General features: G+C 34.9%; 1 protein-coding gene across 5 annotated transcripts in view; it reads left to right on the top strand.

Annotated features, from left to right (window-relative positions):
• The first annotated feature begins 4,223 nt into the window (after positions 1-4,223).
• The window catches only part of LOC149840864 (3-oxoacyl-[acyl-carrier-protein] reductase 4-like), a 48,226-nt gene continuing 35,941 nt past the window's right edge, over positions 4,224-16,508 (top strand). For all 5 annotated transcript variants that reach the window (XM_090003402.1, XM_090003401.1, XM_090003398.1 and 2 more), the window contains exons 1-2: positions 4,224-4,614; positions 9,323-9,462. In XM_090003402.1, coding sequence (XP_089859528.1) covers positions 4,437-4,614; positions 9,323-9,462 — 318 coding nt within the window. In that variant the 5' untranslated portion in view covers positions 4,224-4,436. The remainder of the gene's footprint in view (positions 4,615-9,322; positions 9,463-16,508) is intronic.

Raw genomic sequence — 16,508 nt, 5'->3', positions numbered from 1 at the left:
AAAAGGCATTATTGAAAGAAAAAAGGGGTGTAACTCCAAAAGTTGCAATGCTTCCTCTGTAACTAAAGATATCACGTAAGAGATACCCAAGATCTCTTACCCACTTACTTTTCTTTGAGCCTCACGTTTAAGAATATTGTGTCCAACCTTCTTTGTCATCTCTTTTGAGCCTTGTGGCACCCGAAGTTCAAAGAAAAAAGAAAAATATTTATTTACCTAGCAAAAAAAAGGTCATTACCATCTCATCCATTATCATTACCATTTTATTCTCCCATTTTCTTCTTTCATTTTTCATGTCTAATAACTCATGTCCTATATCCTATTGTTCTTTCAAAGTCCTTGGATAATGATTGGCCACTTGAAAATATTTAATATGGATAAGTTTGTTGCAATCATTGGAGTGAGAACATTAAAGTACATCAAAATAAAAAATCTTAGGCTTTCACGTGCTTCGTTCTTTCATTTTCAAGCTTAGATGGCCAAGGAGTCTTGCTCATTTGAAAGTTTCTAGAGTCTTAATGATTATGAGATAATATTGACAACTATTGAAGCATGAGCTTATGCATGCACTTCTATGACTAATTGCTTCAAAATTTTAGTGTCAAAAGAAGTTTTATTCTAGTGAAGAAGAGTGAGTTTGTTTATTTTATGATGACCAATTAGGAGAAAAACTCAAAAGTAATGTCATATCAATATTGACAAATAATCAAATTATTGTGCAGTAATGCAAGTTGCACACACTCATTTTGCACTCACTCTTCTCATGCTTGTGATACTTTCTAAGGCAAACATTCAATTATGTGATGAAATTTTTTATTTTCAGCATTCACTTTAAAAAATTGTAGCAAAGGGCGGTTCTTTTTTCTTAAAAATTTTGGAGCATCATTTATATTGCATTTTATAAGTCCTATCATGACACTCACTATTATGTCATGCACCCTTGTCAGTCATAAATGTCATATTTGTCTTGTCATTTATTTATCGTGAAGTTCTTTAACATCATGATTTGTTTGTCTCATCAATAATATTTATATTGCAGTCAATCATTTAGGCCATCTCATCTGACCCATAAAGTTCTACAAGTTGAATCTATAACAAAAATTATTTTGATATTTTTTTTTACAATCTTTGTCGATTTTTATCCAAATTATGTTTTTTCACAATGCATGGATAATTGTCATAGTTTTTGTAAGAAGTGTCATTTTGAGTTAATTTTTAACAAATATGTCTTTGTCTTACTATATTTTGTTTTGTTTGTTTCGTTTTGAGACTGATGGTTGGTCATCAACAAGACCTCTTACCTTAAATGACTACTCATTATGTCGAAGAGACCCTTGCGTGAAACAAGATATCTACTTTGTCTTAAGATCAATGGTTTTTTAATGGTAAGAACCTCCTGCCTTAAACGATTGGTCATTAAGCAAAAAAAGGAACATTTGAAAATATAATTTATTAACATAATCATTTTTTATCAAAGATGACAATATCAATTTCAAGCAAGCCAATCTTATGTATCTTTTGCATTATTTTTTCAAAAAGTTCATATTTCATAAGTTAAAAAATTCATCTTGAGAACTTGCTTCATGATCTCTTTGATCAAAATGAGTCAAATCAAAGCATTTTATCATGCATTATCGTGTCATGTCATATACATTTTTTAACATGTTATTAACCAGTTTTCTTGCAATTTATATAGTACTTTAGAACCCAATTATCTTATTAAGAAAAACATATTCAGTTCTATCTTAGGATCATTATGTAGATAGATGAACATTAGGTTCATAGGTTGTCTCACGGATTAATGGAGCAATATGATACCTATTTGATGTCTGGACCAAATGTGTTTTTGTCATATTCGAAAATGCTTGTCTTATCCTGATGTCTTTGCCCAAAAAGTGTGTATTTGTTCTTGTCTTTTCAAAAAGTCTTTATATTTAAAAAAAAAAATTGTCAATAATCTTTTGTGCAATCTTACGCAACACGACATTTATTTCAGCTTTTGCCTGATCTTGATCAACAAATATTTTTTCTCATTTCATCTGGCTTAATCTTTGAGCCAACCTCGCTCAGTAAGACCTCACTGCCTATATAGGCAGGCATCATAGAGAAACCTTCATGTTGAGCTACATGCATGTCTTTAGCTATATAATGCACGATTTATCATCATGTCATTGTCTTTTCATGAGACTTTTTCAAAAAGCCCAATGATAGAGCCAATTATTTTGCTTTTCAAAATTGATGCGTCTACTTCTTTGTTATAAACAGAGTTTCAAACGCTCAACAACAAAGAGACATCTATGAACAACTAATTTTGACCAAATAGTTTTATGAAAAAGATCTCAATTAAAAAATAAGGTGTTTCAAGTCATTTTTTTTAGTAAAAATAAGTTCAAATGCATTTTTGGCCTTCAAAATTACAACCTTAAGGTTTTTGTCAAAAATATTAATTAAACTAGCAGATTTTAGCTTTCACACAAGCCAAAATCAGGTCAACATGACATCGAAATGAAAACTTAGGACTAAACTAGTGTGACTTATTTAGTAAAAATCCTATTTTTTAAAGTAAGACCCACTTTGAGTAAAGTTTTGACCATCAAAACTATCAAATTTACTTAAAAGCTGAATTCAATTAGAGGATGCTATCGTAAAAATATTTAAAACATATATTTATATGTTAAGACACTTAAATTCACGTTTTCCTTTGTTTTGAATCCAAAATTTCAGCAATAATTCTAAATCTTAATCTAGATTCAAATTCAATGCGATATAGCATTGTTGAAACTGGGTTTATGTGACAGGACTAGAACTAGATAAACAAAATTCAGAAGAGGGCTTTACATGTAACTTTAAAAATAGATTAGCTCAGATATAGTTTGAATTGTGACTGATCCAACTCCGATTTATCATTTAAGTAGTAGGTGTGAATTTAGATCCAAATGAGTCCCTATGTAGTAACATAAATCTTGATCAGAATTTTATGTCTTAGCGTTAGATTAAGCCAAAAATGAAAAGTTTAATCATTAGGATTTTACATGTAAAAAATGCAAAAGGATCTTGATATTGATATACACATGGATCCAATTTGAATGAGAATATCCAAATACAAGTCCCAAATCCAGTCAGAACACTTGTTCTGTTCATTTTCACTTCAAGATCGACATCCGAAAAAAAAAAATATCATTCCAATTGGATATCTAACCAAATCTGATCCATTAGCACATCTAAACGTGGTTGATTACAAGTTTTGATTGGAGGTGCAATCAAGAACGATCCATCTTCACCTATATTGTTTTTATTATAAGAATTACTATACCATTTTCTTGGAGCAAAATGTTATCCAAAACAATGTTGCCAGCATGGGTTTCGGATCTGAATCAATTTTCAAAATGATTAAGAGAATCGTTCAATTCGAACCAAATCATCGAGCTGAATAGGCCATTTTTTTAATATAAACATATTAAACAATTTAAAAAATTATTAAAACATTCTTAAAAGTATTAAAATATTAAAAATCCACTGAAGACCGAATCGGCTCATATCGAATGGATGTTATCAAAGTTGTTAGTATCGGCATCGGTATCGGTCCTGTATTGTTTGGCCAGCGATTAAGGTGAATGGGTCAATACCGATACTCAAGTGAATCATTCTGAATCTGCCAAAAAATAATTAAAAAATATTATGTGTCAAAACACATGTTAAAGCCATTAAAATAATAATAATATAATATTAAAAATAATTTTAAATATTTTTTATATTTATTAAAAAAATAGCGGATTCAGAGGTGAAGGGTATCGATTTTCTGCCGATAGGCACCCATACTGACAACATTGGATGTTATGATGCTGACAACACTGATCCAAACAGCCCTCATAGATTGTCATCCAAACAAAAAGTGTTCTTAAAAGTTGGTTCCCTTAAAATAGTCTTGAAAGAATCGGTTCATGAAAAATATAGTTTCATGAGTGCTATTCAAATGACGGCACATCAGGTGCAATCAGATTGCACGATTCAAAGTGTACAATGCGATTGCACCCTGATCTGCCCTCCATCAGCACGATTCACAGTGTGCAATCTGACTGCACCATTCAAATGGGTCTTTTTCAGGCCGCACCAAAATTTGATTAATTTAATGGAAAACCCTTTTTGATTCCTATCAATTTGTATCCATATCCGTACGTATTCAGTGATATCACCTGCTCCGCAAGCCACAGCCATAGTGACCCGGGAGGAAGGGTAGCGTTGGTTATCCACCCGGGCACTCTTTGCGTGTTACCCTTCTCCTCCCCTTGAAAAAAGGGTCGTTAGTTATAGTCGCCTACCCACCCACCATATCCAGCTTTAATTGACGCCTACCCACCTTCATTTCTTTGCATCTCTTTCCCCATCTGGCGTTTCCCCACCTGGCGTACTTCCTCCATAGCAGCATTGCCAGAGCCATGGCCATCTCCTCTTCCTCCTCCTCAGTCATGTTCAAGCCCACAGGAATCCTCTCGAAATCTGGTGTTTCAAGCCATATGGTAGCTCCTTCCCATCTTAGGACCCCGTTCCGATCGAACCAACTTCATGTTTTGCCGAGATTGTTCTGCAAACCAGTCTCTTCTCCGAGACTTTCTGGTATTTGTCGGTTTCTTGAGCGGTTTTCTTTTATGGGTGTTTGAGATTTGGTGGTATTTTGTGGGTTTTTATGTTGGTATTGACGATTTTTGTTGATTTCTGGTGGTGGGTGTGGTGTCTTTTTGGTTTTCGGGTCGGCGTGATTTGGTGTTGTTTCTTTCTAGTTTTTTATGTTGGATATTCGTTAACTTTTTACTCATGGCGTGTGGAATTTTTTGGATGGGTGGATTCGTTTTCTTCGTTCTTCCTTTTGTTTTCCCATTTTCCTCTGTTTTTGGTTTAGGTTGTGTATTTTAGGTCAGATCTGATCTGAATTCTAGCATTTATAGTTGACTACTCTCACTTAAAATTTGTATGTTCAGTCATGAGCTAAATTATGATGAATGTTTACCTTTCTAGATCCTTCATGCAAATGATCTGTTTTCTTTTTTCGCTTCACATGCCCACATGCAAACCAAGGAAATATGGTCTGAGAAAGACTTTATTTATGTTTTCATGACATCAATATCCGGGTTAGGCTAATGGTTGCTACACGAGCAGAAGGTGGGATATGAACCAGGTTTTGTGGGTTGAGATGTTCAGCCAATACCATTTTATTTTCTACACTGGCTAGACAGCTTAATCTCAATTGGTGACCTTTTAATATTGTATAGCACCACGTTAATGTTATATTTGGGAGTTTGATTTAACTTTAGCATGGTGATTGTTGGAGAGGCCTATTAGGGCAATACTCTACGCATTTACTAAGTTTGATTATCTGAGCTATTTGTTAATGTTCCTTTTGTGCTACTAGAGTGGATTGGTGATTTTGGAAAGAATACTTGTCAGTCATATCTGTCATCCATGTCGTAATTTTGGGCGTTATCAATAGTAATAACTGGAAATGCAAAGATGTGTTTTTTTTTTCTTCCTTGAGATGTGCTTTATTTGACCCGAGAGGCTGATTCCATCATAATGCTAGGAAGCATCCGTGGTAATGGTGAAAATAAATAAAGCATTTTGTGACTCTTTTGTTTTTGTTTTTTGTTTCCCAGTTCTAAAGCCATGTTAATGATCTGGAGTCTTAGTTTAGCATTAGGTGACTCAAAAACATAATCCAGGAACTCTGCATGAGATGCATGCTTTTGTAATAACAAGTAAATTGGGAAGGTTTATGGATTTTCTAATTGTTTAATATCTGTTTATCTTCCTTTCTTTGATCTGCATTTGTGAAAGGCCCATCTGGGTTGTAAATGTCTATACTTTGTGTATGGTTGTTGGGTTTATCAAAATTTAGTCACCCATCTATGATTCTATCAGAGTAACGTTGACATTAACTGAAGTTAATAAGATATAAATATTCACTATTGGATGACAAATTGTATTTTCATGCACTGATGGATGAATGCTAATGATCTTGGTTTCTCAAATGTTTCCTTCTGATTGGAATTTTTTTAGTATATGTGGATGTTAAATTCCTGTATTTATAGGAGTTGTATGTTACATTCTAATCCTTGTTTTTCATGTAGCAATCGTTTGCTAACTAATTTCTACACAGGCCTCACCATTTTCTAGAAAATGTACTTTATTCTATTTCTGGGTAAATTATACATAGCATTAGCAGACTAAAGTATTCTCTACGATAATTCTGGCCATAATGGCATCTCATGAGTAGTCTTGATACCTGTATGTTAGAACTCTTCTCTTTTGGTTCTCAAACTTCGAAGTCCAGATCTAGTTACTATTCGGATCTAGGTCTACTTGCTATCTCGATCCATTTAACCCAGCAAATTCGTGGAGTTATGCCGGTACGACAGAATATGCATTAGAAAGGTCAATTCCTATCCCCTACAACACCAAAAACCGGGCTGAACTCTTCACCCGCCTGCTTCCATAGAACAATATTGTAGCAACGTAGGCCTAGGTGAGAATATTTGATCATGGGGAACCATCACAAGTATGGCTAGCCTATATTTGAATGAGAATGCAGTGTCATCCAACGAAGCTTAGAAGACAGTGACTCAGAGCCTAGAAGAAGGTGACTTACACAGATTGCTGACACATTTTCAATAGAAAGCAATAGCCAAACCAACCCAACTGGTTGGTAAATTTTAAAGCGTAGGTGTTGCCTACAAACTTGTGATTCTTTGACAGTATAATACTATGAGATTTCATTATAACTTTGAAACCATGAGTTGTAAGTAGATAGGCAGAAGATTTTTCGTGATGATAGGTTACATAATACACATTTCGGAGGGTTAAGCATTTCTCGAAAGTAAAATAAAGTTTTACACTCCTTTTTTCATGAACCTTAGCATCATGTTTATCACCCATATATATCATATGGTCTTCTCCCATGGTTTCATATGTTTTGAATATACTTCTATCATTGTACGAATGGATCATAAATCCATAATCTACATACTATGTTTTATCCAAATTAATCATGAATATCTCACTAACTATGACCACCAGATCATCATTGAGTTTACTAGCTTTATTGCCTTGAAATTTCTTCCTGTGATTACATTTTCTTGCATAGTGACTCAGTTTTCTACAAGTATAGCAGAAAATATTAATTTTCTTTTTAGCATCGAATTTGAATTTTTTATTTTTGTTCTTAAGTATAGGTTTGAACCTTGGTTTGCATTCAACCATGTTTACCTTAGCATAAACTTCTTTTATTTTATTTTTCTTATCTTGAAATCGAGCTTCCTCCTCAATTCTAAGATGTTAAAGAAGTTGTTTGAACTATTTTTCTTATCTTGAAATCGAGACCCAATGACTCCTAATGTCGTGATTCCTTCTCAAGGCTTCATATATTATTCTTGTTTGAACCTTTTTTCGAACAAGATGGCAGTCTAATTTAATGTGTTTCGGGCTGGGGTCACTTAACTAGGCCGGTCATTTCCCAATCGGTGGTTGACTGGAAAATGGCCATCCAACCATTTTTTTCCTTTTTTTATTTGTTTTTCCTAAAAAATGAGGGCTGACCATTTTTCGGCCAGCCAGTGATTGGGAAATGACCCAGGCTGGGTGACATCAGCTAGGCCATTCCCCAAACAGTGGCTCACCTAAAAATGGATGGCTTTGTCTTTTGTAACTTTTTTCTTTCTTTTTATTTTTTGAATTTTAAGTGACCAAAGACCTGAAAACTCAAGTTTTGACACCCAAACAACCTTTTAAGACCCTTTTTGGCAAACCAGGCTTGTCAAAAACCTAAATCAACCAACAGTAGTTATGGATGTGTTGACAGTTGATGCCTATATCACAGATACAGGGATACAGCCACTTTTATGAAGTTTTGAATATGACCAGTATATAAGGGGACAAAATATGGGGACCAAAATGGAATATCCGTGTGACATAGGTTGATATGCACACACATGACAATCATAAATATCAGCTTTCTTTTTTCTTTTTCAATATGTTTCAAGTTGTAAAGGCTTTTTTGTTCAAAATATCAGCTTCTTTTTGTTCATTATCCAACATGTGAAGTGTTTGTCTTGGGGTTGGGGGTGCCAACTGCTTTTTCACTTCATGGAATAAGAGATGCTTGGATTTTTTTAAAGGTGCATCACTGTATGTTTTGGGAAGATCGACTTCATATTGATGAGATTATTTTATATTTTTTTCTTTTGAAAGCTAAGATTCCCATGAGGCCAAACTGGTTATCCTTGTTAGTATTTGATTTCTTATGGACACATTTTTCCTTTACCTTTTTACTGTCAAAGCAAGAAGAGTTCTTTTCTTTTATAATCAGGGAGCTTGCTGCAGATGTTATTTATTTTGGCAAACAATGAGTTCTTTGGTAAGCACTAGCAGTATTTGTATCAAAGTTCGATATCATACTTTGTTGAGACCAGAGTTAATATACATGTTAAATATGATGCCTGACTTCTCTTTGAGCTTGTAGGCCATCATATAATACTATTAATTCAATCTGAAATTGAACATTAATCCGTTGTGTTTAAATTTCTAGGATTGCAATATTTTAAATTCCTTATGAGTCAGTGTTGGTATGATTATTACTTTTTTCATTTGCTTTGTCAATATTATCTTTAGTATCTCAATTGTAGTAGCGGGATTCTCCTACAGTTGAATCATGCTTCCTTTAACTTTGTAATTTTCCGGCATTTTCTATGTAAGATTGGCAACATGGATACTCTTGATGCAGGTCCTGTCCATGCTTCTGGCTACTATAGTTTTGATTCTTAGCCTAACTTTGTTTATAGATTGAATGTAAGGTCTAATAAAGTAGAACCAATCATGTCATTCTCCCTTAAACGTTTTGAAATCTTTTATGTTGGTTGTCCCTTTTATTAAAAAGGGCCAAGGCATTGGTGCATATTTTTGTTTAATGGTATTTAATCGAGGACTTCTGGGGAAAAGAACAAACTGCTTCCCACGTCTAGGCGTGAACCATTATACCAAGTGAAGAGGTCTCTTGTGATGTGTGCAGTTCACTTGCATAAAAGTTAAATTTCATGCGGGTATTAGCTGTTCTTAATGGTTGATTGATAAAGTTTGTTGTTCCATGTGGCAGTGGATGCTTTCATTCAGCATTTTTATCCCATGCCTAATGTGGTATTTGATGATGTTTGCATGCACAAGTTTCAAAACCTTTTTACAGGGTTTATTTTTCTCCTTGCATTTGTTGTATCTAAATCTGTACTTTTGTCCATTATTATCTTGGATGCAAGTCTTATGAATGCAATGTTCCATGTAGGAATAAGAGCTGTGGCTACCATAGAGAAAGTGAAGGCTGAAGCTTCTCAAGGCGTGGAAGCTCCTGTAGCCATTGTTACTGGAGCTTCCAGGGGAATTGGGAAGGAAACTGCACTGGCGCTAGGAAGATCAGGCTGCAAGGTTCATGGTTGTCTCCTCTGGTGTTTATATAATGACTTTCTAAAGAAAAAAATTCTACCAATAAATGTTGCACACAGTGTGCATTCTTCTATGATATGATTATCTAATATTAGAACTTCAACTGGCATCATAGAGAAAAGTTTTCATACTGAATCTTGTACATGCAGAAATTTACTGCATGACAAACTACAGTTTGTTCTTTATACACTGTTTTAGTTCTTCCTATTGCCATTGGGAAAGTGAAATCAATTAGGATTGCTATAAAGAGACTGAAACAAGGTAATTGATTTTCATTTAGAAATAGCGGTTTTATAAATAACCTTATAAAATGAAAGCTATTTCTTTCTTGATAAGTGCCTGCCTTATTACTGTGATATTTGAAGGCTCAATGTCTTCATAATATTATGTTTCTTTTTTTTTTATTGTCAAATTTGTGGGTCATCTACTAGAAATAGGGTACTGTATAATGGTGGTGGTTAATAGGTGTCTCTATCAGTCACTGGGAGAAACAATTGCTATAGTTTTTATTGTCTGGAAAAAGCTGGTTATCAATGGAAAGACATTTACTTATTTAAGAAATTATTTGAAAGAAAATCATGGTTAGGATTTCTATATTTTATTAGATTTAAACATCAATGTATGATGGCTTAAAGGAGGATAATTTTGTCTCCATGGACTAAAAGGCACTAACACCATTTTTATTTGTTTCATTATGTTTCCTAAACTAGCAATATTCATCTGTTTTATTGAGTTCTTATTTGATTGACTTTAAGTCTTTATGAAGCCTATCATGGAACATGATTATTGCGTCATCTTCTAATTTTTTTGGTGCCGTTCTCAGTATGTGTTCTTACAGTTTTGCACAGTGTTTTAAAACTCGCCGAGTCAACTCATTGACTCGGCTCGGCCCTCCACCGAGTCAACACGGCAAGGCAAACTCGATTTGCCAAAACTCGGGCTTGACTCGTCCTGACTCGGGCGAGTTTTGGGATGTTTTAAATTTGTTTTTTGAGTTTCAAATTGCAGTTTCGAAATATATAAGTACATATATTTTAACAAGGGTTACCCCCAGATTTTGTATAAAAAAGAAAATAAAAATCATTTAAAGATAAAAAAACATTTAAATCCATAGAATAAAATCTCCATGTTGTTCGAACTACTGTTCACCCTGTGTTATCAACTTATTCTAGCAAAATATTTTAAAGAAATGATTCTCACTATATATGGAGGGTCAACTGTGCCTATGGGAAGTCACATTTAGGTTTCATCATCCATTTGTTACGGGAACAAGCATTGTACATATTCAAATATTAGTAGTCTTTTTATAGTTGTGCTATTAATATATTTCCTGCATAAAAATTGCTTATTTATGTTGATATTGGGCATTCTGTAAACTTTCAATATGCACATATATCCCTATTTTACATTTATGGATTTGTTAGAGAGGGAATTAAAACTTTTAAAACAAGCTAGCATATATGATTGGCCATTTTAGGAACCTTAGGTAGTAGCAAACTGAACTCATGGTGGCCAAATCCTCTAATTCAAGTCATGAATTAGTCAAAGTGCTTGTATAGATATCAAATTCAATTATTCAAGCAAACCTCTATAGCTCTTTGCAGTTGTTTTTATATTCTTACAGACATTTGGAGACTATGTTTACTCAAAAACATGGTTTCAGACAAATTATATATTGTTTTTCTTTTAAAATCAAAAGTTAACAAAACCCGGTCCGAGTCACCGAGTTGACCCGTCGAGTCACGAGTCAATAAAGAACGAGTCGAGTTCCGAGTCACGGGTTTTAAAACCTTGGTTTTGCATTGAATGAATTATTTTGCGCTAATATATGTTCTTATATACACACATATAGTTCTTATATATATATAATACAGATGCATCTTTTTCTTCCTTGTCCTGTTCTTAATATTTTTATGGTACTATTTCTCACTAATAGGTATGTTTCATCCACAATTTCGTTGGACAATATTGTGTTTGCAAGAACCTTATGCCTTTTTTTCAATTTAGTTAATTAGTTTTGCATTGTTTGCTCACATGTTCCGTATTTCATGCTATTAGAGGCTTGAGCTTCTCAGATGTGGAATCTCCTTTTGTTCTGCACAATTTTTGTAATGACCCCAACTCATACCTCTTGAAAACGCCGATTTTTTTTTTAAAACCATTGCCGAAATCTTCTAAAAAACCCAGGCCTTTAAAGTTTCACTTCCAATTGGATAAAACAACCAACCACAATAGAGCTTACAATTATCATCCATACCAAACCAAACCTTTATTGAATAATAAGTGATAAGTCTCGAGACAATTGCATAAATGAAATTTAGAGTGCATAGAGAACCAAATGTAAAAGAAAAATAAAGAAGACTGAGCCACAATGTCTAGCAAAAACGTGACACCCGTAACTCTAGCAGAAGCTAGTCGCTTCACTGGTTTCCTGCGACTGCGAAAAACCACAAATAGTGGGTGTCAGAAATTCAAAAAATTCTGCGTATGAATCCCTCTAATGAAATAAATGAGCATAAAGAATACAGATAAGATTTCATGCAATAGTTCAAAGGAATACAATTATGACATTTACATAATTCAAGTAAGCATTCATGCAACATGAAACATTTATTAAGCATGAATGAACATTTAACAAATAAGAGGGTTACAATTTGAGTAATCAAGACATTTAACATGCATTAGAACTTAAACATTATGCATCCACCAACATGTAATAATTAAGGAAATAGGTAAAATGCGCATGATCTAATGCATAGCAGGAATATGTATGATTTATGTGCAATGCATGAACACTTTATTATCTTTCCTTAGAGTTTCTTTTTCCATATCATGCTCTATTAAATGCATACAATTTAAGTTCTTCTTTTTAATTACCATTACTCGTGAATACACCAAACAGGTAAAATTTCTTGAGGTTAAGTAAGATTCCCATGGTAACTTAGCACATGAATTGTATTTTATTACTAGGTTTCAAACTTAGCCTTCAACCGAATCACCTTCGGAACATTAGACCTCTACATCTAATGTCGGGACACTAAGGACCCTCAACTCCTACAAGTGTCACTTTTCTTGATATACCAAAACAACAGTTGTGTTGAACGCACCACCTCCAGTTAAAGTGACAGACTCTTCCTAAAACCGTGGCCAAGAGAAAGAACCTCAATATCGGGTTCATAGGTCAAAGTAAAGCACACCGAGTTTTTTTGTATCCTTGTGGTCCCCAAAAACCGAATTTCTAAGATTTTCATTCTTCCGATGGGAGATCTGAGAACGTATATTACACTGTTTTTATTCATTATCTTTTTATTAAAAGCCAATTATTGAGTTTTGCAATTCAGCATGCAAAAGCAAAGGCAAAAGCTAGCATCTACCCATGCGAGAACCATCACGGGACTCTCGCCCGTGAAAACACATAGAACAATGCAATATAGTGCAATAAAAATAAATGTGATTTTTGCGATACATTTAAAATACATAAAGGAAGAGCAAACTAAAGCTCGAGGCTCTTCAAGCCCACGATGATTCATTTTGATCATCGATGCACCATATGCAAAAATTATAACAATATGCAATTTATGCAATGATACCAACATGATTCCGAATGCACATTCATTCATACCAATTCAACAATGTGCATTTGCTACCACAATCATATGCATGTGTTCACCATCTATGTGCAATTGCTTTCTTGTAATCACTTAACACACATGCATTCATTCATGATTCATAAGTACATGAGAACATTTATGCAGGATTGTACATGCTAAACACACATCGATTTCATGTATACACATACACTTGAAATCAATCCATAAATGCACGATAATTAAACATGTCCCATAAATGTAGGCATATGAAACTTTTAATTCATAACATGTGTTGACATCCACACCCATGAACATAACCCGGATCTAAAAATTGAATTTTAGGGCTGCACACAGTTTTCAGCTGTGTGTGAAACAAAGATATTTAGGAGCATGTTTACATTCAACTCATGTAATAGTGACAATTGCACACTTTCACGTAATGCAAATATTCAATTTAATGGCATGCTTTTATTCATTGTGCATTACTCATGTCATTTGCATATACATATTCACCTCAAAGCATAGTTTCCTTAAGTGTGTATACATCTGTCAATGAGAGACTTGCATCTGGTGGACTTTTTCCACGGTCTAGTTTGAGTGTTGAGTCTGATTTTTCACTTTGTTCTAGTTGTCAATTATGTAAGAGTCATGTTCTTCCTTTCAATTCAATAAATCAAAGATCTTATGTGCCTTTTAAAATTATCTATTCTGATGTCTGGGGACCTGCCCAACAAGCCTTCTTATCAGGTAGTTGTTATTATGTTACTTTTATCAATAGTTATTCCAGATACACTTGGATTTACTTTATGAAGTATAAATCCGAGGTGTTTAAGCTCTTTTGTTCATTTCATGCTCTAGTCTGTAATCAATTCTCGTCTAAGATTCAATATTTCCAATGTGATGGTGGGGGGGAGTATTTATCAAAGGAATTTACTGAATTTCTCCAAGATAACGGAATAAGCCGTCAGATTTCTTGTCCTTATACACCACAACAAAATGGTGTGGCCGAAAGAAAACACCAATACATTGTGGAAAATGCATGTTACGTGATACTCACATCTCCTTAAGTTTGTGGATTGAAGCCTTTCATTCCGCTGTGCACATTAATCACCTGCCAATGAAGTTGCTAGATAATCAATTCTCTTATTTTACACTCTTTGGTGTTCACCTTAACTATAATGAATTGCGAGTGCTTAGCTGTGTATGTTATGTTTATATTGATAATTCTCAACGCAACAAGTTTTAGGATAAAGCGTACTTGTGCAAGTTCGTTGGATATGCTGATCAATACAGAGGGTATCGTTGCAATAATCCTACCACTAATCGCATCAGAGTATCACAAAATGTTGTATTTGATGATACCAATACCGAGGATTTAGTGAGGGTAAATGGGCACAACAAAGATGTTGAAAGCTATCAACCATGGCTTGAGGCTGATCTATTTGATTAGACGGAGACACAGGGCTCTTCACCACATCATTTATTACCTGTTGAACAGAATGGACCAAATGCACAGATGCAAAGGGAAGAGTCACCAGATGCACAAAACATTGCAATGCCTATCCCAGATATCACAAAGTATCAAGGGGCTGTCTACGTGTGACAAAATAAGAATAATGCTCAGCGTCTTGATGTGCATCCCAAGAAGTTTGATAGGATTCATCATCCCATTGAGAGATGGGTAAGTTATAACTTCTCCACAGAATTACAATTATCCATTTCCCAGATGGAAAAACAGGATGAATCCATTAGTTTGCACAAGCTTCTATGTCAATCAAGTGGATTTAGGCTATGAATGAGGAGATAGAGGCTTTACATGAGTGTGGGACTTGGGAGATTGCCCTTAGACCCTTAAACAAAAATGTTGTAGGGTCCAAATGGGTTTATAAGATAAAATATAAACCTGATGGATTTATTGAGCGCTACAAGGCGAGACTAGTAGCAAAAGGGTTTACTCAAGAATATGGGCAAGACTATGAGGAGACCTTTAGCCCTGTGGTCAAGATGAGAACCATTCGATTAATCTTGTCTTTATCGGTTCAATATGGATGGACTCTCAGTCAGCTTGATGTAAAAAATGCTTTTTTGCATGGTATCCTGAAAGAAGAGGTGTATATGGAACAACCCCTTGGTTATGCATAATACAGTCTCAGTACACATGTTTGTAAACTACGAAGAACCATCTATGGGTTAAAGCAGGTCTCTTGTTCGTGGTTTGATAGCTTCTCACTCAAAATTCAACAGCACGGGTTCCTTAGGTCTCATCTCGATCATTCACTGTTCATTTCCCAATATCATCATGTGAACACTTTACTTCTCATATATGTGGATGATAGAACTCTAGTGAACATATAGAAGCTACAAAAGACTTGTTGAGTCAGTAGTTTAAGATTAAAGATTTGGGTGTTTTGCGTTATTTCTTGAGGGTTAAGGTCGATTGGCATGACAAATATCTTTTGTTAACTCAACACAAATATACATTAGACCTATTGGATAAGGCAGGTATGAAAGACTGCAAACCGCTGTCCACTCCTAGTGTACTTAACCACAAGCTCCGCTCACAGGATGGGGAAACATACGGAGATCCCAAGCAATATCGAAGTCTTGTGGGTATGCTCCAATATCTCACCTTCACTAGACTGGACATTGTGTATGCAGTGAATCAAGTCTCGCAATTCTTGCATGACTCCCGCACAGGACATATGGACGCAGTTAAGAGAATCCTTCGATATTTAAAAGGAACTCTTTGGAGATGGCCTAGTCTATCATCCGTCTAAATCTAAGGGTGAGAGACATCGACTTGTTGTATATACAGATACCGATTGGGCTGGAGATCCAGATGATAGACGGTCAGTTTCTGGGTACTGTGTTTTCATTGATGGAAGCTTGATAACATGGAGTAGCAAGAAACAACGGGCAATTGTACGATCCAACACTGAGGCTGAGTACCAATCCATGGCAGCGGCTACAACAAATGTTACATGGCTGAGGCATCTCTTAACTAAAATAGGAGAAAATATTTTGCCCACTACCCTATTATGCGATAATCAAAGTGCCATATAAATTGCCTTCAATCCTATTCACCATAGTCGCACAAAGCATATAGAAATTGATGAGCACTTCATCCGGCAAAAGGTAGAAGATAGAGAAGTTGAACCAACTTACATTTCGACGACTGATCAGCTGGCTGATTTGTTCACTAAGGGACTTACTAGCGTACGGTTTTGGTTCTTGATGAACAAGTTGTCCATGGTGCAAGACCATGCACAACTTGAGGGAGGGTATTGAGACTGTACGTTGTTTGTTCACGGGTCTGGATCTAGACCCGATGACCTTATGTAACATCTATGTAACATCTTTTGTATTGCTGTCATTATTGGGTCTGTCAGACCCGATCCGGGTCCGACGGACCCGATCCGAGCTGTAACATATATAATA

This window comes from Nuphar pumila, chromosome 4, assembly GCF_984573655.1.
Source record: "Nuphar pumila chromosome 4, dmNupPumi1.hap1.1, whole genome shotgun sequence".
In the NCBI taxonomy this organism is placed as follows: Eukaryota; Viridiplantae; Streptophyta; class Magnoliopsida; order Nymphaeales; family Nymphaeaceae; genus Nuphar; species Nuphar pumila.
The sequence above is the reverse complement of the archived record's forward strand: the minus strand, read 5'-3'. Positions and strand labels throughout refer to the sequence as shown.